At 38.8% G+C, this 23780-nt stretch overlaps 1 protein-coding gene across 4 annotated transcripts; it reads left to right on the forward strand.

The window, feature by feature from the left end:
- The first annotated feature begins 823 nt into the window (after positions 1-823).
- CPSF6 (cleavage and polyadenylation specific factor 6) lies at positions 824-23780 on the forward strand. Of its 4 annotated transcripts, none has more exons than XM_055235929.2 (10): positions 847-998; positions 12379-12588; positions 14303-14406; positions 17915-18060; positions 18949-19122; positions 19252-19362; positions 19807-20311; positions 20646-20761; positions 21262-21415; positions 23588-23780. In XM_055235929.2, the coding sequence occupies exons 1-10, from the start codon at positions 939-941 to the stop codon at positions 23775-23777; spliced, it is 1770 nt and encodes a 589-aa protein (XP_055091904.1). In that variant the 5' UTR covers positions 847-938; the 3' UTR covers positions 23778-23780. The 4 variants fall into 4 exon arrangements, with proteins under 4 accessions (XP_055091906.1, XP_055091908.1, XP_055091904.1 ...); XM_055235930.2 differs by having other exon boundaries at positions 23591-23780; XM_055235931.2 differs by lacking the exon at positions 19252-19362 and having other exon boundaries at positions 824-998.

A 23780-nucleotide genomic window follows, 5' to 3' on the forward strand; every position in this document is an offset into this window, starting at 1 on the left:
AAGTATCGTGGCTGAATGTTCCTACCTTTATTGACCATGTGACCTGGTTAAATCACTTAGGTTCTATTAGGCCTCAGTCTTCTCTTCTGTAAAATGAGATGTTTGGACCTAAGGACACCTTTCCAGTTCCCTTCCCGTTGGGACATTCTAGGATCCTGAGAGAGAAGCCCCCCTGGCCTCAAGATACCTCCACTCTCTTGGGTGTGCTCTAAGATGACTGCATTCATGTTATAAGCATCTGAACTATGCCAGAGACAACCTACTGTAGATCTAAGGAAGAAAAAATGAATGGCAATGAATGCGAGAGGAAGGTGGGGGGAAAGGAGCCCACGAAGATTAGAGATGGAAATGGCAACATAAACAGCATGCAAAGATAACCACTGACGGGTATCTAGCATTTACGATGCAAATAAAACTCTGCTGGTCTCTGAGGATGCAGAAACAAGACATTGTTTTTGTTCTTAAGCCGCTCACAGAATGCCCGGGGGTTACACTTTGCATTTAAGCAGGACATATAACTTCCACCTTTAAAAGTCCTGGATGTGAGAAAGATAAGAAAAACGGATAAATGAAGGTATTAACAAAACGTTTGAGTATGCCAGAGGCCACGTGAAAAGACGGTGTATAGAAACAGGTGGGGCCCACTGGTAAGCTGGATGCGCGAGCAGGACAAAGAAATTGGCCCCCCACTCCAGGGCCTCACCCAGACACAAAAGAAACGTCCTCTGCCCTCAGAGGCGCAGCCTTTCCTTAGCCAGCAGAGCGGCTGGGCTGCAGAGTCCCCGCCCCCGGCCGGCCCCTGTCGCCCGCGCCTCCATCCCTCGGGCCTCGGAAGTGACGCAAGCACCCCCCCCACCGCCGCTAGATCCGCTGCTGCTGCTGCCGCGGCGGGCGGACCTGCAGGAGGCGGCGGCGGCGGCGGCCGAGGCTGAAGGAAGATGGCGGACGGCGTGGACCACATAGACATTTACGCGGATGTCGGCGAAGAGTTCAACCAGGTACGTGAGAGCCCAGGTCCCCGCTCCCGACGCGAGCGGCGCTGCGGCCGGGACGCTGACCCGGGGCCCGCTGCGGCCGCGAGCCGAAGCGACTGCAGACTGTGCGCCCTTGCCGCCTCTGGGCCGCGCCGCCGACCCCTGGCGTGGCGCCCCCCCGCCCCTCGTTCTACCGCGTCGTTTCACGGGCCGCGGGCGCGGCCACCCGCCGCGGGGTCCGGAGCGCGGACGCGGGCCGCTGTGCAGCTGCCGCCGGCTCCTCCCTCGCCGGCGCTGCCTCGCTCCCTATTGTTGGCGGCACCCGGCTGGCGCTTCCCGCCGCGCTAGGCCCGGGCGGTGGGGCCGCGTGTAAGCGGCGGAGAGAACTGGCCGCCGCCGCGCCCCCTCCCCCGCCGCTGGCCGGAGGAGGAAGCCCTGGCGGGGCGCGTGCCCGCCGCCGCCGCCCCTTCCCCGCCGCTGCCGCTCGGGCTCCGATTCCTCCCATCGCTCCATTTTGTCTCCCTGCCCGCGCACTGTCGCCTCATGGAAGGCCGCGTTCACGGCCTTTTGTATCCCGCGCGCCCAGTCCCCGGGGCTCTCCTTCTCGGGTTTGCGACAGGTTTCGGCGTGGCGCCTTCCTCCTCCCCTCACACTTTCTGAAGGCGACTGAGGTGCGGGCTCATTTGCAACAAGTCCTTTGACTTTTGGAGCCACAGATAAAAGTCGGTGCGCTGGTCCTGCCTCATTAATCCAGGGCTTGCAGTGCTTTGAAGCCCAGTCGTTGTTGGCCTTTGTGATGAAAATACCTGTGAAGATGAGTGGCCCGGGACCAAAAGGAAGAATTGGAAGCACGATGGTTGGATGGAACAAAAAGATGTTAGCTCACCCACAGATCTCATAGTGATTAAAATGAAAGAACGTTCACCCCAAATCCTTATGATGTGGTTTAAAAATAAAGAGTTACAGATAAGACCCTATTTTCGAGAAGAAAGTGTTAAATCCCCCCGCCCCCACCCCCCGGCCCTGCGTTACCGTTTGAAAGATTGAGCGAAAGTGAGAATGCAAGGTTTTCCTGAACGACGTTGCTTAGAGGTGACGCGGAGCTGTGATGTCTGTTAATGGGCATCCTTGCAAAAGATGTCGTTTGTTGCTAGAGTAGTGACGTTTAAGGTTTGAACCTGCTGCTCGTATCTACTGCATTTTATGTAGTAACACATTTAAAACAATTAAATTGTGCTTAACTGCAGTGTTCCGAAAAGCTTTATTTTTTTTGTATTTCCCAGGTCCTTATGAGAAGCTTAATAAAATAATACTAGCTAATGTGGTTTTTTCCCCCCTCCATTAACCATCATATTCGTGACTAGTTGTTCAGGCTTTTTAAAAAACAAGGAAACTCAGGAGATCTTTACTGTTTTATTTTTCAGGAATGACTTTGTGCCTCTGGTTTAAATATTAGAAAACAGAAAAATACCAGTTGGCTTTAAATGTTTGCTGCTCAAAGACTGGATTTGTTTAAATGTAATATATTGTAATCAAAGGTTAAGTTTTTAAATCTTTGTGTTTTTAAAATTGTGTTTATGCTTTAAATAATAATACTTGTGTCCATTACAAATCAGATACATTCCTCGAATGCAACACAGATTCTAACGCTTATAAGACGTCTAGGAAATTTTTTTCCTTTTATTTATCAAATGAATATAACTGCGTTTAAAAGAGGGCTGTAACTGCAAGGAACAACGATTAAGTGTTCAAGACTGCCTTTATTAGCTTTACTTACAAGATAATACATTGGTTCACCTTTCTATGCACAATAAAAGAAGAATTGGGTCGCAATTTTAGAAGTTAAGTTTTTTTCAGTACCTCTTAATGAAATATTTTTAGGCTTTTGCATACTTAATTTGAGAGGGACATCTCCCTTATCCGGATAGCTGGGTGGATACTTATCCCTGTGCAGTAGCAAGTGCTGACTGGGTAGGAGGTAAAAAGAGATTAGTTTTGTGGACCCAATGAGGGACTCCTTTTAAATGTAACTTTTCAATGATTTGTGTAAGGTACCTACCGCATTATGTCTAACACAGTTGTATAATTTTACCAGTAAAATCTTTATATGTTTGAATAGATTAATGGCGAGGATAGAGGCATTGTTTTTGCTACTTTGCATATCGTTGGCCAATCAGTGATTGATTTGTATATCCTTTTGCATTACCACTTCTTGCTGTGGTAGTTTCTGTACCAAAAAAAAAGGTCACAAAAGGATAGTTGGTTATTTTCAGAGCTTATCCTGTTTTGAAAAATATGTTACTATCATTGAAATATTTTTCCAAAATCTTAACCAGAATTAGAGGCAACCACAAAATAATTTACAACTGATTTAATCTTTACTAGCTGGTGACCTTATTTCTACTAGTTGCTATAGTAGACTAGAACTCTTGTTTTATTGTCGTTGAGTAAAATACTTTACTAAGTATTAGCCAGTTTTGACTGACTTTGGCTTCAAAGCTGTTGTAAACATTAAAAAATAATCTTTGTTTTCCAGTGTAAACTGCAGTTCTAATTGGTTTTGTATACTTTGAAATTCGGGATAGTCTTTATTTCCATTTTCCACTATTTTTTGTCTGTATCCTGTTGAGTCTTCTATTTTAAATGTCATACTTTTATGAAGCTTTTTTGTATTTTGGTAAGGCACAGTATTATTTCAAAAAGTGATTTGCATCTATTGAAGTAGAAAAAAGTGAGGCATTCAACAGTCTTAGCAGAAAATAATTTGGGGATAGATTGAGAATAATAAGTTAGTGAAGCTCTAATAGGGTTCCTTTCTTCACCAGGTGAACTTAAGAATGGAGGATGAAGGGGGAGGAGGCACAAGGGACTGGCTACTCCTTATGGTTTCTCTTTAGTTCTTAGAGGTCTTTGGATGTCACCAAGTTGAGAACAGTTGGAAGGGGAATTTGAACATCTTCCAAACCTCCCTATTATTTGAAGTTGGGAAGAAAGTGATTCTGTCTCACACTCAATAGCGTATCAATTCAGTTTAAACTGGATTTATACTCAGGTGTAGTAATTACTAGCCCAATATTTAGTAATTGTAGATTTTAAAATTCTGGCCAAAACTAAATAATTTAAAAGTTGAATTGTTTAGGGCGAGTGTAGTGGCTCACGCCTGTAATCCCAGCACTTTGGGAGGCCGAGGTGGGCAGATCACTTGAGGTCAGGAGTTGCAGACCAACCTGGCCAACATGGTGAAACCCCATCTCTATCAAAATACAAAAATTGGCCGAGTATGGTGGTGCCTGCCTGTAATCCCAGCTAATCGGTAAGCTAAGCAGGAGAATCGCTTGAACCTGGGAGGCAGAGGTTGCAGTAAGCCAAGATCGGGCCACTGCACTCGAGCAAGACCCTGTCTCAAAAAAAAAAAAAAAAAAAATTGAATTGTTCGAAATACATTTCTTGAGTGTCTGTTACGTGCCAACAACGAGGAATACAAAGTTTAGGTAGTCTCTACCCTTAAGAGTACACCGTAGGGGAGCTGAGAGATACCTACGTACAGTAGTGCACACATATCCACAGTTCCACTTTCTGTGGTTTCAGTTACCCGTGGTTTTGAAGTCTGAAAATATTAGATACAGTAAGGTACTTTGAGCGATACTGTATTTAGCTAACTTTTATGACAGTAAACTGTTCTCCAATCGTGTCGCTTCACGATGGCGATATGCTCTGAGAAGTCCGTCTTAGGTGCTTTTGTCATTTGTGATCATAGAGTGCTTTTGCATTTCAAGCCTAGAAGGTACAGCCTACTACACATGTAGGCTATATGGTGTAGCCTGTTGCTCCTAGATTACAAACTTGTACAACATATTACTGTACTGAATACTGTAGGCAGTTGTAACACAGTGGTATTTGTGTATCTAATATATCTAAACATAGAAAAGGTAAGTGAAAATCTTGGTATAAAAGATAAAAAGTGGCACACTTGTGTAGGGCACTCATGAAAGGAACCTGCATGACTGGAAGTTGCTCTGTGAGAGTCAGCAAGTGAGTGGTGGGTGAATGTGAAGATGTGGGACATTATGCTGCTGTAGACTTCGTAAACACTGTACAGTATACTCAGGCTACACTAAATTAAACTTTTTTCTTCAATAATACATTAACCTTAGCTTACTGTAATGTTTTCACTTGATCAATTGAGACATTTTCTCAGTGTCATCCAGTCTGGAGTGCAGTGGTGCAGTTGTGGCTCACTGCAGCCTTTATCTCCCAGACTCAAGCAGTCCTCCTGTCTTAGCCTCCAGAGCAGCTGAGACTACAGGCATGTGCCACCATGCTTGGCTAATTTCTAATTTTTTTGTAGGGATGAGGTCCCAGCTAGTCTCCAACTCCTGGGCTCAAGCTGTCTTCTTGCTTTGACATACCAAAGTGTTGGGATTACAGGCGTGAGCCACTGTGACTGGCCCGTTTTTACTTTATAAACTTGGACTCTTCTATAACAACAGTTTAAAATACAAACACATTGTATAACTATATAAAACATTTTCTTTATATCCTTATTCTATAAACTTCTTTTTGTTTTGTTTTGTTTTGTTTTGTATTGAGATGGAGTCTCGCTCTGTCGCCCAGGCTGAAGTGCAGTGGCGCGATCTTGGCTCACCACAACCTCTGCCTCCTGGGTTCAAGCAGTTCTCCTGCCTCAGCTAGGATTACAGGCACTCGCCACCATGCCTGCCTAATTACTGTATTTTTAGTAGAGACGAGGTTTCACCATGTTGGCCAGGCCGGTCTTGAACTCCTGACATCAAGTGATCCTCTTGCCTTGGCTTCCCAAAGCGGTGGGATTACAGGCGTGAGCCACCACACTGGGCCTAAACTTTTTTCTATTAAATTTTTTTTTAACTTTTAAAATTAATTTTATTTTAGAAGAGACAAGGTCTTACTGTGTTGCACAGGTCTCAAACTCCTGGCCTCAAGTGATCCTCTTGCCTCAGCCTCCCCAAGGAGGCTGGAATTACAGGCATGAACAACCACACCTGGCCTTTTTTTTTTTTTTTTTTTTTTAAGCTTTCGTTAAAAACTAAGACACACACACATTAGCCTAGGCCTACACAGGGTCAGCATTATCAGTATTACTGTCTTCCATCTCTGCATCTTGTCCCACTGGAAAGGTCTTCAGGGGCAGTAAGATGCATGGGCTGTTATCTCCTAGGATAACTGTCTTCTTCTGTAATACCTGGTGAAGGACTGACTTGCCTGAGGCTGTTTTACAGTTAACTTTTTAAAGTAGGAAGAGTACACTCTAACATAATGATTACAAGTATGGTATAGTTGGCCTTGGTGTGGTGGTTGACGCCTGTAATCCCAGTGCTTTGGGAGCCTGAGGCGGCAGATTGCTTGAGGCCAGGAGTTCGAGACCAGCTTGGCCAACATGTCGAAACTCAGTCCCTATTTAAAAAAAAAAAAAAAAAGTAAAAACAAAAAAGTATAGTATAATAAATACATAAACCAGTAACACAGTCACTTATTGTCAAGTATTGTGTATTGTACGTAATTGTATGTGCTATTCTTTTATATGACTGAGAGCACAGTAGGTTTGTTTACACCAGCATTACCAGCCCGAACATGTGAGGAATGCATTGGGCTAAGATCACTGAACAATAGTTAATTTTTCAGCTCCATTATAATCTGACCACCAGGACCAAAACATTGTCATGCATGACTAAATTGTTCTCTTTTATTAATTTTTTACAGTGCCTACTTTATAAATTAAACTTTATCATAGGTATGTATAAGGAAAAACATAGTGTATGTAGGGTTCCTTGCTTTCTGTGGCTTAAGGCATCCACTGGGGGTCTTGGAACATATCCCTCTCAGGTAAGAGGGGACTACTATAATTATAGCACACTGACAGGTCCTATATTGTAGTTACCATTCTTTTATGTTTTATGTGTAGAGTTTTGTTGATCTGGAGAGGAAAGTCAAAAAAATTCTGTGAACTTTAGGGAAACTTACACTGCGTGCATTGAAGTAGTGTATTTTGTTGCTTGTTTGGGAGTCAGAAACTCTTAATGTGGAATTTGGTTTCTGCTCTGTCAGGCAGTCACTGATAGCACAAATTTAGTAATCTGACCACCCAGCTTTAAAATGGAAGTGTAGGCCAGGTGTGGTGGCTCATGCCTATAATTCCAGCAGTTTGGGAGGCTGAAGTAGGCCGATCGCTTGAGGTCAGGAGTTTGAGACCTGCCTGGCCAACATGGCGAAACCCCTGTCGCTACTAAAAATACAAAATTTAGCCAGGTATGATAGTGCACACCTGTAATTCCAGCTATTTCAGAGGCTGAGACAGGAGAATTGCTTGAACCTGGGAGGCAGAGGCTGCAGTGAGCTGAGATCAGGTCACTGTACTCCAGCCTGAGTGACAGAGCGAGGCTTTGTCACACACAAAAATAGATTAATTACTTTTAAAAGAATGGAGGTGTATAGAGGCAGTAGTTGGAACAAAGAATTCACTTAGGAATTACGGACCCGGACATCTGATAAGTCAGTTTTTATGTCATGAATCATTTTGCTTTACATTTAGTCATTATGTATGTATTCTAGCCGATTGTTGAGCCAATTAATGAAAATAAGTTTCTTGGACAAATATCAGAGAAATGTTGTTTATGATTTATTTATGTTTACTAGAAAACCATCTGAAATAAAGCTGTCAGGTTGAGAATGAGCTAGGTAGAATTGATTGAGAAAAATGGATAGAAATGTTCAGGGAAGCTAGAATCCTGTTTTGTTATTTATGGGTGCAGTTAATTTAGTTGCCTGTGAATTGTCCACTATGGTTTATGTGGTGTATTTTTAGTACCAAATTCCTTAACATTATTTAAGGAAGGGATTTTTACAGGGATTACTAGCCAGTTTTAATACCTACTGAGAACATAATTAGATAAAACCAGAAAATGATATATTTTCTTTAAAAATATATGCATTAAGTTATCTGCTATTGGATTTTGCATACTAGTATTTCTTTTCCTAGGTATAGGATATATTTTGTAAATGCAAAATGTAACTTTCCCCCCTTCATATATTTTTCTAAATGGAAATAATTTAAAATAGGCTTTGAAACAAGTGGCCTTTGCTGTGCATTTGCTGATAGTATCATATAATGCATGAATTTTATATATATTTATATATTTTTATGGTAGAGATGGGATCTTCCTAAGTTGTCCAGGCTGGTCTTAGACTCCTGGGCTCAAGGGATCCTCTTGCCTTGGCCTCCCAAAGTGGTGGGATTAACAGGCATGAACCACCATGCCTAGCCTCGAATGATATTACTGTAATTTCAGAACCATCAAAAAAAGTCAGGCCTGTCAGGGAGAATGATGAATATTTTGACAGCTAACAAGTTCATCCCAATAGTGGTATACAGTATGTATCATATATCTGTGATATTAAAATTGTAAGAGGGGTAATTAGGGAAAAAAATGTCTAAAAGTAACTTCTTGAAGGGAGGGAGGAGACAGGGATAATGAAAAGGTTGAGAAGCCTTACTTTAAGGGAACTAATAGGATTTTGGTCATTTTACCATCCATTTTCTCTGGCTTGGCAACAGATATTTGTATATCATGTAGAACATAATCTTGTGTAAAATGTTGACTGAATACCTTGTCTGAAGAATGATTGTAGTGATTTAGAATGGTAGGGAATGAAAAAAAGTAGTGAGTTTTTTGTTTTTTTTTTTTAACAAACCCTGAGAGCTGTTGTTTATTCCAAGCTTTATGTAACGTAGCTAGCTAGCTACTATGAACAGCAGATAAGATTGGGCAGCATTTGGTATCAGAGATAATTAGAGGGATGATGTTGATATTTTCTTGTTTTTGAATGCCATTAAAATTAAAAGTAATAATTGAAAAGACCTCATGTAATAAAAAATGATACTGTTAAATATTTCTTTGACAAACTGGAAACCTTTTTTTTAGTTTGTTCAGTAGGCTCACAGAGCTTTATTTATATATGACTTGTGATATACATTTTGCATAATTTCTCATGCAAACATCATGCATATTTTCTCACTTTATGAAGTAAGAACAAAGTTCAGTGTGTTCTGTATTTTTTTTACTCTGGAGGATTGATGTGATATGAAGCTGATTAAAAGGAAGGTTACTGATACTACAAAAGAGTGTGCTTTGAGTTTCATTTTTAGTAATGGCAGCAAATGTATTCAGATTCATTATGTTTTTTCACAAAGTTTAATTGTATACCATTGGGGCTAAGTGTACAGGCTGTGGCCTTGGAACAGAGAGAAGCTAACTAGTCCACGTGGAGATCAAACCCCAGGACCATTGTCTTAATTAGGATCGTACTACAACCACTTGGAAGCAGTACAACTACCAGACAAAATGGCTGATCCTAAATATTGGTAGAATCATATCAATATGGAAAATTGGTTTGTGTCAACATAGGAATTCATGGATGGACAAAAATAGTAAGTGATTGTGATGTACCAGGTTAGTGTAGCTGCAATTATGCTTGTAAATTTTTTGTCTACTTATGTAAACATTTTCACAGGTTTGTAGCTAATAGAAGAAAACAAAGAATCTGTTCACCTATTTATGTAAGTGAAAGTGTAAATTTAAAAATACATTTAGTCCTGCTGTTAATAACCCTTCCATTCTTTTTTACTTTCCCTCAGACCATATATTGTGATTATAGTTTCTGCTGAGGAGGATGGAAACTCAACTCCCTTTGAATAATATTAATAATTCTACTTGATGTTCAGAACCGGATTGCAAGAGAGTTTAAAGTGCCCAACACCCCTTGTGGGAAACTTTTTAGTATCTTAAGTGCATGGAGCTACTGCTGCAGCCACACCGCCTGAAGCTTCAGCTACACTGAAACTTCATAACAAAACTTACCCTCTTTTTTCCTAATTTCTGTGGTCATTGCAATTTGAGCATGTTACTTTGTTTAACAAAAACTCATTTCTTAAAGATTATTTTAGTATTGCTGTACAAACAGAATAAAATTATGGCATTATTCGGTGACTTGTGGTCTTAGTTTCTGCCCTTTATTAAATTTAGCTTTGTTCTCTGATTTAACCTTGAGATCCCAGACCCCTTATTAAATAAGTCTTATAGACATTCTACCTCATAACAAGTAAAATTGGTATGTAAAGATTCGAACTAGTAAATTGGGTAAGTCATTAATTACATAGACGATTACCTGATGATTACTTGAGGTCCCTTTATTTATGTATATAAATGATATTTCCCCTTCTAGGCTTTTTTCTTTTTCTTTTAAAAAGATCTTATTCTGGGCCGGGCATGGTGGCTCATGCCTGTAATCCCAGCACTTTGGGAGGCTGAGGCGGGCAGGTCACGAGGTCAGGAGATCGAGACCATCCTGGCTAACACGGTGAAACCCCGTCTCTACTAAAAATACAAAAAATTAGCCGGGCTACAGGTGGTAGCGGGCACCTGTAGTCCCAGCTACTCGGGAGGCTGAGGCAGGAGAATGGCGTGAACCCAGGAGGCGGAGCTTGCAGTGAGCTGAGATGGCGCCACTGCACTCCAGCCTGGGCGACAGAGCAAGACTCTATCTCAAAAAAAAAAATAAATAAAAATTAAAATTAAAAAAAAAAAAAAGATCTTATTCTGGCTCTCTTTTAAATAGCAGAACAGTAGCCTGGACCCATAATATCTTGTTGCTCTGTTCACCATCATATAACAAATGCTTTTCTCTGGGTCATTCTCTATGCATTTAGGGACTATTTTGGCTAATAGTCCCTAAAACCATTAGCTCCTCCACATGTGGCATTTGTATAATTCTTCAGTAAATTTTATTAATGGGAGAATCTGTAAGTTATGTTGAACTTTCAAGTTGTTTTACAATTGTTTTTTTCCTTATGTCAAATGTTCTATGTCATAAGAATAAAATGGTTCACACCAATACGAGTACTTAGTTGTGGAAAGGGAGAGTAGAAGATAAAAATGGAGATTTTCCTGTGCTACAGGCTTAGTCAAGCTTATGGTCTAGTAATGGTTATCAAAGGCAATTAAATAGTGTTGAGTGTTTTGCTTTTACCTACATTTCATTTTTCGTGTACTTAGTTACAAATTGAACCCTCTTCTGTTTTTTTTCCTGCTCCTGTGTCTGTTTCATTTCGGTTTTCCTTTTCCCTGATTATCATTTGGGCATGTAAGTGACACCCAGTAGCATTGCTTTAATTCTGCTGGTGACAGTGCCAAAGCTTTACTATACTCTTTGTTTTGTTGTCTGTTGCTTTTCTCTTGCTAATTTACTTGACTAGATAACTAAGAATTCAGGTAAGCATTAGCTCTTTGTTCACTGAGAATGATACAACTTGCAAGATAATTAATTTGGATCGTTCTACATGTATTTCGTTTATTTCTCTTTACCTTGTTCATTTATTATGACATTTTGAATTATTTACATACCCATATTCTTTCTTTTATGGCTCAGCTCACTATGCTTTTTTTTTTAATACTGGTAGCTTCCTCAAGGTTGGAAAACAAGATCTGAATACTATAGAAAATAATAACTTTTTCTGTGGTCATATATTAAAGATATAATGGCTTTGGATTTTGGGGTGATTTTTCTAATGTCAATTTAAAAAAAACTTGTCTGTTTGCTTTTGTTTGTGTGTTATTACTTCTAGTTAAGAGTATTTCCAAGGAAAGTTTCATGTTATTTATTTTGTTTCCATGTCTTTTTCCAAAAGAACTTATTTTTTATATTATAATAAGTATCAGTGGAAAAGTAGGATTCATTATATAGAAATTAACTTTAGGCTGGGTGCAGTGGCTAAAGCCTATAATCCCAACACTTTGGGAGGCCGAGGCAGGAGGATTGCTTGAACTCAGGAGTTTGAGGCTAGCGTGGGCACTGTAGCAAGACCTCTACAAAAAAGAAAAAAAAAAGAAAGGAAACTCACTTTTTTTTTTTTTTGAGATGAAGTGTCGCTCTGTCGCCCAGATCGTGCAATGGCACAATCTTGGCTCACTACAACCTCCACCTCCTAGGTTCAAGCGATTGTCCTCAGCCTCCTGAGTAACTGGGATTACAGGCGTGCGCCACCATGCCTGGCTAATTTTTGTATTTTTAGTAGATACAGGGCTTCACCGTGTTGGCTAGGCTGGTCTCGAACTCCTGACCTGAAGTGATCCACCTGCCTCAGCCTCCCAAGTGCTGGGATTACAGGTGTGAGCCACCACGCCCAGCAAGAAATTCACTTTTTAGGCCTGTTCAAGAATACATCTATTGCATAAAGTGGAAAAAGATTTGTACTGAAATCCTTGGCCTTTTTCTATCAGATTTTTAAAACAAAAAGTTGAATTTGTGTTCAAATCTATTTTAGTAGTATTTTGACTTTTGTATAATCTAGAGCATTATTTCTGTATCTCAGGAAGCTGAATATGGTGGGCATGATCAGATAGATTTGTATGACGATGTCATATCTCCATCTGCAAATAATGGAGATGCCCCAGAAGACCGGGATTACATGGATACTCTCCCACCAACTGTTGGTGATGATGTGGGTAAAGGAGCAGCACCAAATGTTGTCTATACGTATACTGGAAAGAGAATTGCATTATATATTGGAAATCTAACATGGGTAAGTGAAGTTAATACAAGAATTAAATTATTGGTAATTGATTTTGAACTGCTCTAGTAATTAATGTTTTTCTCCAGATTTTTGTAAGTTTGAAGTTACTGTGTTTTTCTATATGTGTTTGCTTGTCCAATGAGGAGGGAAATACAAATATCTTTGCAACATCATTAATTCGAATCCTTCTAGTTTTGAGTTTTGTGGTCATTCAAGTTTTCTTGGTGGAGATACTACTTAAATATAGTTAAATTAGTTTTGTCTTCAGTTACCTTTTTTATGCTACCACTTTACCTTGCTTCAGATAGCCCAGTTTCACTAAAAATAATGCTCACATGGGGTCTCAAACCAGGATTCAAGTGTAAAAGGAAAGAGACATAGTATCGCTCCTGGTTTAAAAATAGTGTCCATTATTTAATTTGTGTTACAAATTTGAGTTTTATTTCTGCCCTTAAATTTGAAGTCTGATTTATAGAAGCACTGCTCTATGTATTATATTTTAATTTGGGTTGTCGTGAGACTAAGATTATTGATTTAGAGCTTCATTAAATGCACATACGTATATTTATTTTTTATTAATATTACATCTTAAGTATTAAAATAGTCTTATACAATGTTTATATTTCTACTTAGTTATATGTATACTTGAAAGTTAAAAACTTGTATCAAAAATCAGTAAAACTTGGCACCCTTGCATTTCCTTAGTAACACTGTATTTTTAAATGTTGTATTTACATTTCTTTTTTTCGGGAGTGGGGGGGGGCAGAATTTGCAAAACTCTGTCACCCAGGCTGGAGTGCAGTGGTGTAATCATAGCTCACTGAAGCCTCAAACTCCTGGGCTCAAGTGATTCTCCTGTGTCAGCCTCCAAGTAGCTAGGACCACAGGCATGTGTCACTCCGCCTGGCTAATTAAAAACAAAACAAAAAAAATCACTTTTGTAGAGCTGACTTCTTGCTATATTGCTTCAGGCTGGCCTCAGATTCCTGGCCTCAAGTGATCCTCCTAACCAAGCTCTCAAAGTGCTGGGATTATGGTGCCCAGCCTATTTACATTTCTTTTAAAACTAATTGTAACAGATCTCCCACCACCCAGTCTGAGTGTTCTATAATGGAGACAGTGGCAGTGTAGTTATGAAAGTATGGTTGCTAAGTAAGTATTTGGATCTTAGCTCCACCATCTATTACTAGTTTTGTGACCTCGGGCAAGCTCTTTAACTTCTAATGTATCATGTGTAAAATGGGGATAATAATAGGGCTTATATGGTTGTTGTAAGAATTAAATAGTTGATACATAAAGTATATGGTAGATATTAAATACATGTTAGTTTTTTCTTCTCTGCATTTTAATTCAAAAACAAGATGAAATTCAAAATACTTTCCTTTAATGGGAGGAAGTGAAATTGGTTTTATTCACAATTTAAAATCATAGCAGTTTAAAGCTGTAAGGGACCAGAAACTCTTGAGAGTCAAATCCTATTGTAACCCCAAGGATATATACCTTCTAGTTTCTGAAATACTTACCAGGGAATGAAGTTAGGTTCCCAGATGGTTTTTTTTTTGCTGTTTAAAAATTGCAGCCTGACTGGCCGTAACTAGACTTAGATTTGCACTCAGCATTTATTTTCTCTTTTATGTCTCAGATTTCCCCTTAAAAACTAAACTGGGATAATAAAAATGTTGGTTATATTTTGATGGCTAATGAGGGGGAAAATGTCTTGCAGTGGACAACAGATGAAGACTTAACTGAAGCAGTTCATTCTTTGGGAGTAAATGATATTTTGGAGATAAAATTTTTTGAAAATCGGGCAAATGGCCAGTCAAAGGGGTAAGTTTTTTTTTTCTTTTCTTTTTGATTTAGTAGCTAGTGATACAGTTTTTACAAGTTAACTTTCCTTTAAGTTATTGTTAATTACACATGTATACACATGTATACAAACAACACATGATTGTTTACATTGGAAGGAGGTTCTTGGGCAAAGATTGATACTTTTACGTACCCTATTACCTAACACACTATAACCAGTAGAATGGAAATGTGGACAGATTTATTTTCTATTTTTCCCAAGTTTTCTCTATCTGTGGTTGAAATGGTTGTTGAAATGACAATTTAAGAACCATTACTCTCCCTGTGATTAAGAGATGGGAGAAGATGGGCAACTGAATAATGTGTGTTACATGGATGTTTTGCTTTATTTCACTACCAAGCTATACAAGTGAGATAGCATCAACATGAGAACATTATAAATACAGATATCTAAAAGTAAGAAGATAAAATGCCACTATCCTACCATTCATTGATATTTACTTTTAACATTTTAGTGAAGATTCTTTTGGGCTTTTTCCTAAAAATAAATAAATAAATAAATAATGGAATTATAATTCATGTGTTTATATGTTTGATATAAGGAATAAAAATAAATACACATCCTCTCTAATGTCTAATTATTTTGCATCATACCTGGTATGCTACTGTAATTTACCTTTCTTATTTTTGGTTATCGTGGTGGTTTCCACTTCTGCCTATTGTAAATAATGTTGCGGCAGACATCATTTTGTATAAGTCTTTTGGTACAGATTTTGGATTTTCTTTTAAGGATAAATTGTTAGATGCACAATGATAAAGAATATGCTTATTTCATATATTGCTTACTTATCTTAGAAGGTTATACCAATTTATACTAAACTGAGAATATTTTCAAGATGTATGCAGAGTCTGAACACTTATCACTAACTTCACTTATACCACTTGGTCAAAGCCACTATCATCTCTCACTTAAACTTTGGCAGTAGCTTCCTAACTGGAAGTATAGACTGCCCCCTACAGTCTGTACTCCACATAATAGAAGTTCTAAAAAAAACACATTCTGCTCAATCTTCTCATGGCTTCCTGTCTGTCTCAGTCTTTAGCATTGTCTACAAGGTACTTTGTGATCTGTTTTCCCACCACCTTTCTAACCCTATCCTACCACTCTTTTTCAACCACATTAGTCTCTTTGCTGTTTGCCAGACCAATTCCTACCTGGGACCTTTAGCTGTTTTCTCTTCTTGGTTTACTTTTCCCCCTCAAATATCCACATGGCTTACTCTTTCACTTCATTCAGGACTCAAACTGTTTAAAAGAGTTTTCTTCCATGACCACCTTTGCTATCCTGTTTCCTTTATTTCCGCTCTGATATATTTTACTTGTTTGTTGTCTCCTCTTCGCAAGCCTTTAAGCTTAATGAGAACAGAGATTTTGTTTTGTTCTCTATTACATCTCCAGCTGTAGAATGGTACCTTGCGTATAAGAAGTGGTGCTTAATAAATATTTGTTAAATTAATTTAGTTTTTTCTAAATGTTGTGACCCAAGATAATCGTGGTGCAAACAGCAGAACTTGTTGACTAGAATAAGAAGTATAGTTTAAAAGATCATATTGAACGTTAGGGGGAAAAGAGCTTAAGCTTCTTAAGCTACTAAGACCCTACCTCCCTTAAATAATTTAGAATATCCTGTAACTATATGAATTGGTAATCATTCTGATTATTTTAAATTTGTTTTTCTTTTTGAGGTATAATTGATATGCCATAAAATGCATGCTTTTAAATTTACAATTCAGTGATATTTATTATATTTGTGAAGTTTAGCAACCATTACCACTGTCTCATTCCAGGACATTTCATCACTCCAAGAAGAAACCTTGTACCCGGTTAGCAGTCACTCCCATTTCCTCTCTTCCTATCTGCTGGCAACTGCTAACGTGCTCTGGATATGCCTGTTCTGGACATTTCATCTAAATGGAATCATAAAATACGTAGTCCTATGTGACTGGCTTTTTTCCTTAGCATAATGATTTTAAGGTTCATCCATGTTGAAGCATGCATCAGCATTTCTTTTTATGGCTGAGTAATATTCCACTACATGAATATAGCACTTTTTTCTTTCTATCAGTCGGTGGATGTCTAGGTTATTTCCACTTTTGGCTATTAAGGAAAATGCCCCTGTGAGTATTTGTGTACCCATTTTGTGTGAACGTGTATTTTCAGTTCTGTTGGATGTGTACCTAGGAATGGAATTACTGGGTTATATAGTAACTCTATGTTTAAACTTTTGAGGAATTACCAGATTATTTGCCAGAGCCATTGTGCCATTTTATTAATATGTGCTCATCAGCAATGTGCAATGGTTCCAGTTTCTCCACATCTTTATTTATTTATTTATTTATTTATTTATTGAGACAGATTCTCACTCTGTCACCCAGGCTGGAGTGCAGTGGCGGGATCTTGGCTCTGCAGCCTCTGCCTCCCAGGTTCAAGCGATTCTCCTGTCTCAGCCTCCCAGTGTGGGACTACAGGCGCACGCCACCACGCCCAGCTAATTTTTGAATTTTTGGTAGAGACGGGGTTTCACTATGTTGGTCAGGCTGGTCTTGAACTCCTGACCTCATGATCCACCTGCCTCGGCCTCCCAAAGTGCTGGGATTATAGGCGTGAGCCACCGCACCCGGCCTCTCCACATCTTTAATACTTGTCTTTTTGATTATAGCCACCCTAGTGGGCATGGGGTGGTATCTTGTGGTTTTAATTTGCACTTCCCCAATAGTTAATGATACTGTACATCTTTTTATTGTAGCAAAAAGTGGAAGCAACCCAAATGTCCATGAACTGAAGGATACATTTCTTTTAATGTTGTATATTTATAATGGAAAATTATTCACCCATAAAAATAAGTGGTGATGCATGCTCTAACAGTGGATGAACCTTGAAAACATGCTAGTTAAAGAAAGCTGGTCATAAAGGACCTCCTATTGTATGATTCCATTTAGATGAAATGTCCAGAGACAGAAATTAGGTTTAGTGGTTCCATAAGGTACAGGGATGGGAAGAAGTGGGAGCGATGGCTGATGGATATGGAGTTTCTTTTTGGGGTGATGAAAATGTTTTAAAATTGATTATGGTGATGGTTATAACACTGTGAAGTACTAAAAACCACTGAACTATATATTTTGAATAACTGAATTCTACGGTATGTTACAGAAGATGAACAAAAATGTGTACTTGTATAAAGAAATATTTTTAGTTTTTAAAATTATTTATTTATTTTTAGAGACAGGATCTCGCTCTGTTGCCCAGGCTGGAGTGCAGTAGTGTGATTATAGCTTTCTGTAGCCTCAAACTCCTGGGCTCAAGCAATCCTCCTGCCTCAGCCTTCTAAGCAGCTGGGATTACAGGCATGAGCCACTGTGCCCAGCTGTTGTTTCAGATAAAAGCAGATTAAGACCTTTTTACAGAAGAATAACAGTAATAATATTGATCTCTTTTTACTTTGTATCCTTACCCCTTAAACACCTTTTAGGTTTGCCCTTGTTGGTGTTGGATCTGAAGCATCTTCAAAAAAGTTAATGGATCTGTTGCCTAAAAGAGAACTTCATGGTCAGAATCCTGTTGTAACTCCATGCAATAAACAGTTCCTGAGTCAATTTGAAATGCAGTCCAGGAAAAGTAAGCAATCCTCAGAGGCTTTTATTAAAATATGTACATTTTAACCAGTACATTTGTTAGGTGTTATACTAGAGAAGTCATCTTAATACTAGCTCACTAGAAACTCCATTTCACAAAGTCCATGCTTTGAATTAGATTTAATCACTGGTTATGACTGTGGGCCTGTGTACTAGAAACCTACTCCTGTTCCATTTTTCTCCAGATGTAACAGACCCAATACTATACAACAATGTGCAAGTTCTATAGCCCTGCCATTCTTGTCCTATTATTTCCATCTTAGATACAGAAAGAAACTACATTCTAATTCTTAGATTAAAGGAAAGCTATGTGGATGTGTATTATGGTGGGGGAGAGATCACTGATAACCAGAAAATGTTCATTGATTATTCTGCTTGGCAACAAGACCTTTCACCACTTGGTAAACCGAATATAGAAAAGATTTGTCGTTATACATTTAAGTACATTATCATTTAAAGAGATGAGATGGATGATTATGTAATTAACAAATTCAAGTGGTTCCTTTTCTTTTAATGTTTTAGCACTTAAGACTTAACTGAAGAAGTATGTTACAAAATTTAAATGATGTAATACTGAAATTAAGATATCTATTGAAGAATTTCGGTCTTGGCTGCTGCAGAGTGCTGGTATTTTGAAAGTAACTCACGATTACCTATGGAAAATATATTTAAACCTGGATATTTTGAGCCTTTAAAAGTACCCAAATAGATATGAATGTTTTCCTAAACCATACTTTCTCATGTAGTTTGCATAGGCACAAGGCATTTGCAAGTTAATATATTAGAAATAGAGTTGTTTTTAATAATAGTGGTTACATTTCAGAAAACTATTTTTAATAAGTGCTATTTATGAGTATTTGGATATTTGCAGCTACACAATCAGGACAAATGTCTGGGGAAGGTAAAGCTGGTCCTCCAGGAGGCAGTTCCCGTGCAGCATTTCCACAAGGTGGTAGAGGACGGGGCCGTTTTCCAGGGGCTGTTCCTGGTGGGGACAGATTTCCTGGGCCAGCAGGACCAGGAGGGCCACCCCCACCTTTTCCAGGTAAAACTTTCCTTAAATTACCACGGATAAAACATGTCTACCTAATACCTCTTTTCCTTTTCTCTCTTTTTCAAGTAATGCATTATTAATGTGACTTACTCTCCTTGTTATGCTATTTTTGGAATCCAGGAAATTTGATCAAGCATCTTGTTAAAGGAACTCGGCCTTTGTTCCTGGAAACTAGGATTCCATGGCATATGGGGCACAGCATAGAGGAAATACCCATTTTTGGCCTAAAAGGTCTTTATTTTTCTCCAAACTTGCTTGACTTATATATAGAATATTTACAACCGTCTTACTTTCTTACCTCTTAAAAAAATCCTTTCAAGATCATTTTTCCTTGTTTCACTTTCTAGCTCGGCATCAGAGTAGAATATAAGGTGGGTGATTTCACTGTAAGAAGTGTGTGTACACGGAAAGATGGAAAATATCTCTAGGCATTGTAATATTTTTTATTAAAGTTTTTGTTTCAATAATTTTTCTTAAGCATAAATTGAGCTAGTTAAATTTGTAAGGATATACTTCATTGTAGTTGGTAGTGTAACATTTACCATATGGGTTTTATTTAAAGACAAAGACTTGGTGTATGCTTTATGCGTTTAAAATATAATCTTGGCATATAAAAGTTAAAATACCTTATTAGTGAAGTGTTTTTTTTTTCTCTCTTTCTCCTTTGTTTTTTAGCTGGACAGACTCCACCACGTCCACCCTTAGGTCCTCCAGGCCCACCTGGTCCACCAGGTCCTCCACCTCCTGGTCAGGTTCTGCCTCCTCCTCTAGCTGGGCCTCCTAATCGAGGAGATCGCCCTCCACCACCAGTTCTTTTTCCTGGACAACCTTTTGGGCAGCCTCCATTGGGTCCACTTCCTCCTGGCCCTCCACCTCCAGTTCCAGGCTACGGCCCCCCTCCTGGCCCACCACCTCCACAACAGGGACCACCTCCACCTCCAGGCCCCTTTCCACCTCGTCCACCCGGTCCACTTGGGCCACCCCTTACACTAGCTCCTCCTCCGCATCTTCCTGGACCACCTCCAGGTGCCCCACCGCCAGCTCCGCATGTGAACCCAGCTTTCTTTCCTCCACCAACTAACAGCGGCATGCCTACATCAGATAGCCGAGGTCCACCACCAACAGATCCATATGGGCGACCTCCACCATATGATAGGGGTGACTATGGCCCCCCTGGAAGGTAAGTTAGTGTGTATCTGTGAAAGTACTTGATGATAAAATATAGAAACAATGACTATAAATATTAGATTGTAGGTATATAAATATGTTATTTCTGCCTTCCAAGAAGATGAGGTGCTTAAGCTGCTACTCTGTTTTAGCTGAAAGGTACTGGTATAGGAGAATTTTTAGACTTGTTCTCTTTGTAGGAAAAGTAGCATGCTTCAATATGGAAAAGTAACTACTATCTCTAAAGCACATAATCAGAAGCAGCTAGTATGAATTTCTATACACTGTTGTGACTAACTTAGGAAATCTGTTGAGTATGAGTTAAGGTTTATGTTTTTATTTTACAGGGAAATGGATACTGCAAGAACACCATTGAGTGAAGCTGAATTTGAAGAAATCATGAATAGAAATAGAGCAATCTCAAGCAGTGCTATTTCGAGAGCTGTGTCTGATGCCAGTGCTGGTTTGTATATTTCTTGTGTTAATATTTCTTATTTATGTTATTAGGAATGACCTAAAAATGTAAGTACAATCTAGAAGATAGGTCATTTACATGTAGTAGTACTTTTTATATTCCGAAATCATTACCTATGATTTATTTAAAAAGCATTGAAAAAAGCTGTGTGTCACAGTTTAGTGGGGAAAATCCAAATTTTAAGTTATTTGGTATAGATTTAAGTCTTACCCTTGACATTTAATGGTTCAGGAGCCTTATGACACCTTATTTATTCTTATATTTGCAAAATGATAATGTGCTTCACACACCTGTAATAAGTTGAGTTAATACCATGAGCATGAAAGGCTTTTGCAAATGGTGAAACACTAAAAGAAGACATTGTCTTGCATAGTTATTTTATAGCACAGTACTTTTGTAAAATGCCTTATCACTCTTATCCCAAGTGGTTTGATGGTGTTTTGAAAACAAAATTTGTTTGACTTCAAACCGTTTCCTTTCCCTCACAGGTGATTATGGGAGTGCTATTGAGACACTGGTAACTGCAATTTCTTTAATTAAACAATCCAAAGTATCCGCTGATGATCGTTGCAAAGTTCTTATTAGTTCTTTGCAAGATTGCCTTCATGGAATTGAGTCCAAGTCTTATGGTTCTGGATCAAGGTAAAACTTTCCTGTCTCATTTCCATTAAAAAAACTGTTAGTTTACAAATGGAAAAAATACTGTGAGACTTTAAAAAGAGGACTTTGCTTTTACTTACTGATTATTTAGCACCTGGAGTGTTTTTTTTTTTTTTTTTTTTAACTCTAAATGTTAGTTGCTTGCTTAAAACCCTGTAAAGGCTCCTACTCAGTCTTAAAGCAAGACTGTAAAGATTGAGGGACTGTGTGATAAAAGCCCCTGCCTATCTTTTTAGCCTCATTTTGTACCTCTCCCCTTACTCACTGTTCTCCAGTGAGTATTTCTCCATATTTCTCCTTTTCTTTAGATACATCAAATGTTTGACCACCTCACTTTATATTCCTCCTGCTGGGAGCAGTTTTCCCTGTCTCTTCACATAGCTGGCTCCTTATTCTTCACGTCTCATTCTGACTTCCTAGGAGGGGGCTTCTCCCAAGTTAGTCTGTCATACTGTTCTTTTTATTTCTTCCATAGTACTTACATAACCAATTCTTACTTGTTATCAAGGCATATTTTTCCTCATTAGAACACAGGTTGAATGATGGCAGGGGATTTATCTATCCTGCTCACTGTATTTCTTTTCAGAGATGGGTCTTGTTAAGTTACCCAGGCTGGTCCTGAACTCCTGGGCTCAAGTGATCCTCTCAGCTTGGCCTCCCAAAGTGCTGGGATGATAAGCATAAGCCACTGTGCTCACCCATGCTCGTTATAATATTTCTAATGCCTACAGAGTGTCTGGTACAGAATGAGTGCTAAATAAAAATTTCTCGAATGAGGGAGTGACTGAATGAATGAATGATCTATCTTTTAGGTAGTTCCTTTTTTTTTCTTTTTAGCATTGCTGCTAACTTTGAAATTTTATATATTTTTGAAAGGCACACCTTTAATCTTCACTTGGTATTCTTAGATATGTCTTTAGTGTACTCTGTCTGGTAGTAGTCTTTAAGAGAAAAGAGCTTGCCTTTGACATTGTCCCCAGTTTTGTAGTTACCTTTTTGACCCAGTGTAAGAATCTTTGTGTCTGAACAAATTTGTCATAGATATAGTTACCTTGTATCATCTTTTTAAGTTTTGAAGTCCAAAGTAATAATTTTTTAACCCCAACACTTTGGGAGACTAAGGCAGGAGGATCACGTGAGCCCCAGGAGTTTGAGACCAGCCTTGGCAACATAGGGAGTTTTTCTACAAAAAAATTTAAAAAATATCTGGGCCTGGTGTTGCGTGCCTATAGTCCCAGCTACTTGGGAGGCTGTGGTGGGAGTGTTGCTTGAGCCTCAGAGGTCAAGGATGAAATGAACTGTGATCGTGTCCCTGCACTCCAGTCTGGGTGACAGAGAGAGAGAGAGAGACCCTATCTTGAAAAAAAAAAAAAAGTAGTAACTTAGGCCTTGATCAAGGATTTTAGCACCTAATGTTTGCTAAGCTTAGCTGTCTGGTGCAGAAATACAAGACATAAATATTATTTAGTAGACAGTTATTATTTCCTTACTGTGAATTTAGCATAATTTATACAAGTCTTTGGGCAATAAGCTTTGGTTAAATTATTTGTTTTTAAAAAATGGCAGTTCATGAAACGTTTCTACTTATTAAATACAACGTGAATACTATATCAATTCTTGCTACTGATCATAATTGTTAGCCCTCTCCCATGCCTCTTCTCCTCCCCTGAATATAACATGCGTATTAGAAAGTTTCTTTGTGTTGGATGCTGCTCCTCATGAACCATATGTTAATAGGTTGTCATATTCATGTATTTAAGCCCCATTGTGTGTTGTGATTTCATGACTTTTATATCTAAAAAAACCATATTGTAGATGTTCTTCAGGTTGAAACACGAGTGCTTTGAAATTTTCCCTTTACCTATTTGTGCATTCAGTAAATACTACACATCTGTCTTAGGCTACTAGTTTAAATAGATGATGTGATGCATTTCTGTGATGCATCTGCTGATTTTTTTGGTAATGTTTTTAATAATAAAATTTCTGGTTCATGCTTACTGGTGAGTTGGTAAGTCGTTATTGGTAGCTCAGGATAGTAAGTTTAAACTAGATTTACAAAGAATTTTTGCTGCCTTAGTTTTTTTAGACATCAAAAAATTGAATATTTTTAAGCTATCTAATTATGGAGAGCATTAATCCAGTAATTTCTTTTAGAAGACGTGAACGATCAAGAGAGAGGGACCATAGTAGATCACGAGAAAAGAGTCGACGTCATAAATCCCGTAGTAGAGACCGTCATGACGATTATTATAGAGAGAGAAGCAGAGAACGAGAGAGGCACCGGGATCGTGACCGAGACCGTGACCGAGAGCGTGACCGAGAGCGCGAATATCGTCATCGTTAGAAG

The sequence above is a fragment of the Symphalangus syndactylus genome, chromosome 13, assembly GCF_028878055.3.
Source record: "Symphalangus syndactylus isolate Jambi chromosome 13, NHGRI_mSymSyn1-v2.1_pri, whole genome shotgun sequence".
NCBI classification, from domain to species: Eukaryota; Metazoa; Chordata; class Mammalia; order Primates; family Hylobatidae; genus Symphalangus; species Symphalangus syndactylus.

Coding starts and splice junctions, on each gene's coding strand:
- CPSF6 (XM_055235929.2), top strand. CDS start 939: ATGGCGGACGGCGTGGACCACATAGACATTTACGCGGATGTCGGCGAA. Junction 18,061..18,948: donor TGAAATGCAGTCCAGGAAAA/GTAAGCAATCCT, acceptor GGATATTTGCAG/CTACACAATCAGGACAAATG. Junction 19,123..19,251: donor GCCACCCCCACCTTTTCCAG/GTAAAACTTTCC, acceptor TTTGGAATCCAG/GAAATTTGATCAAGCATCTT.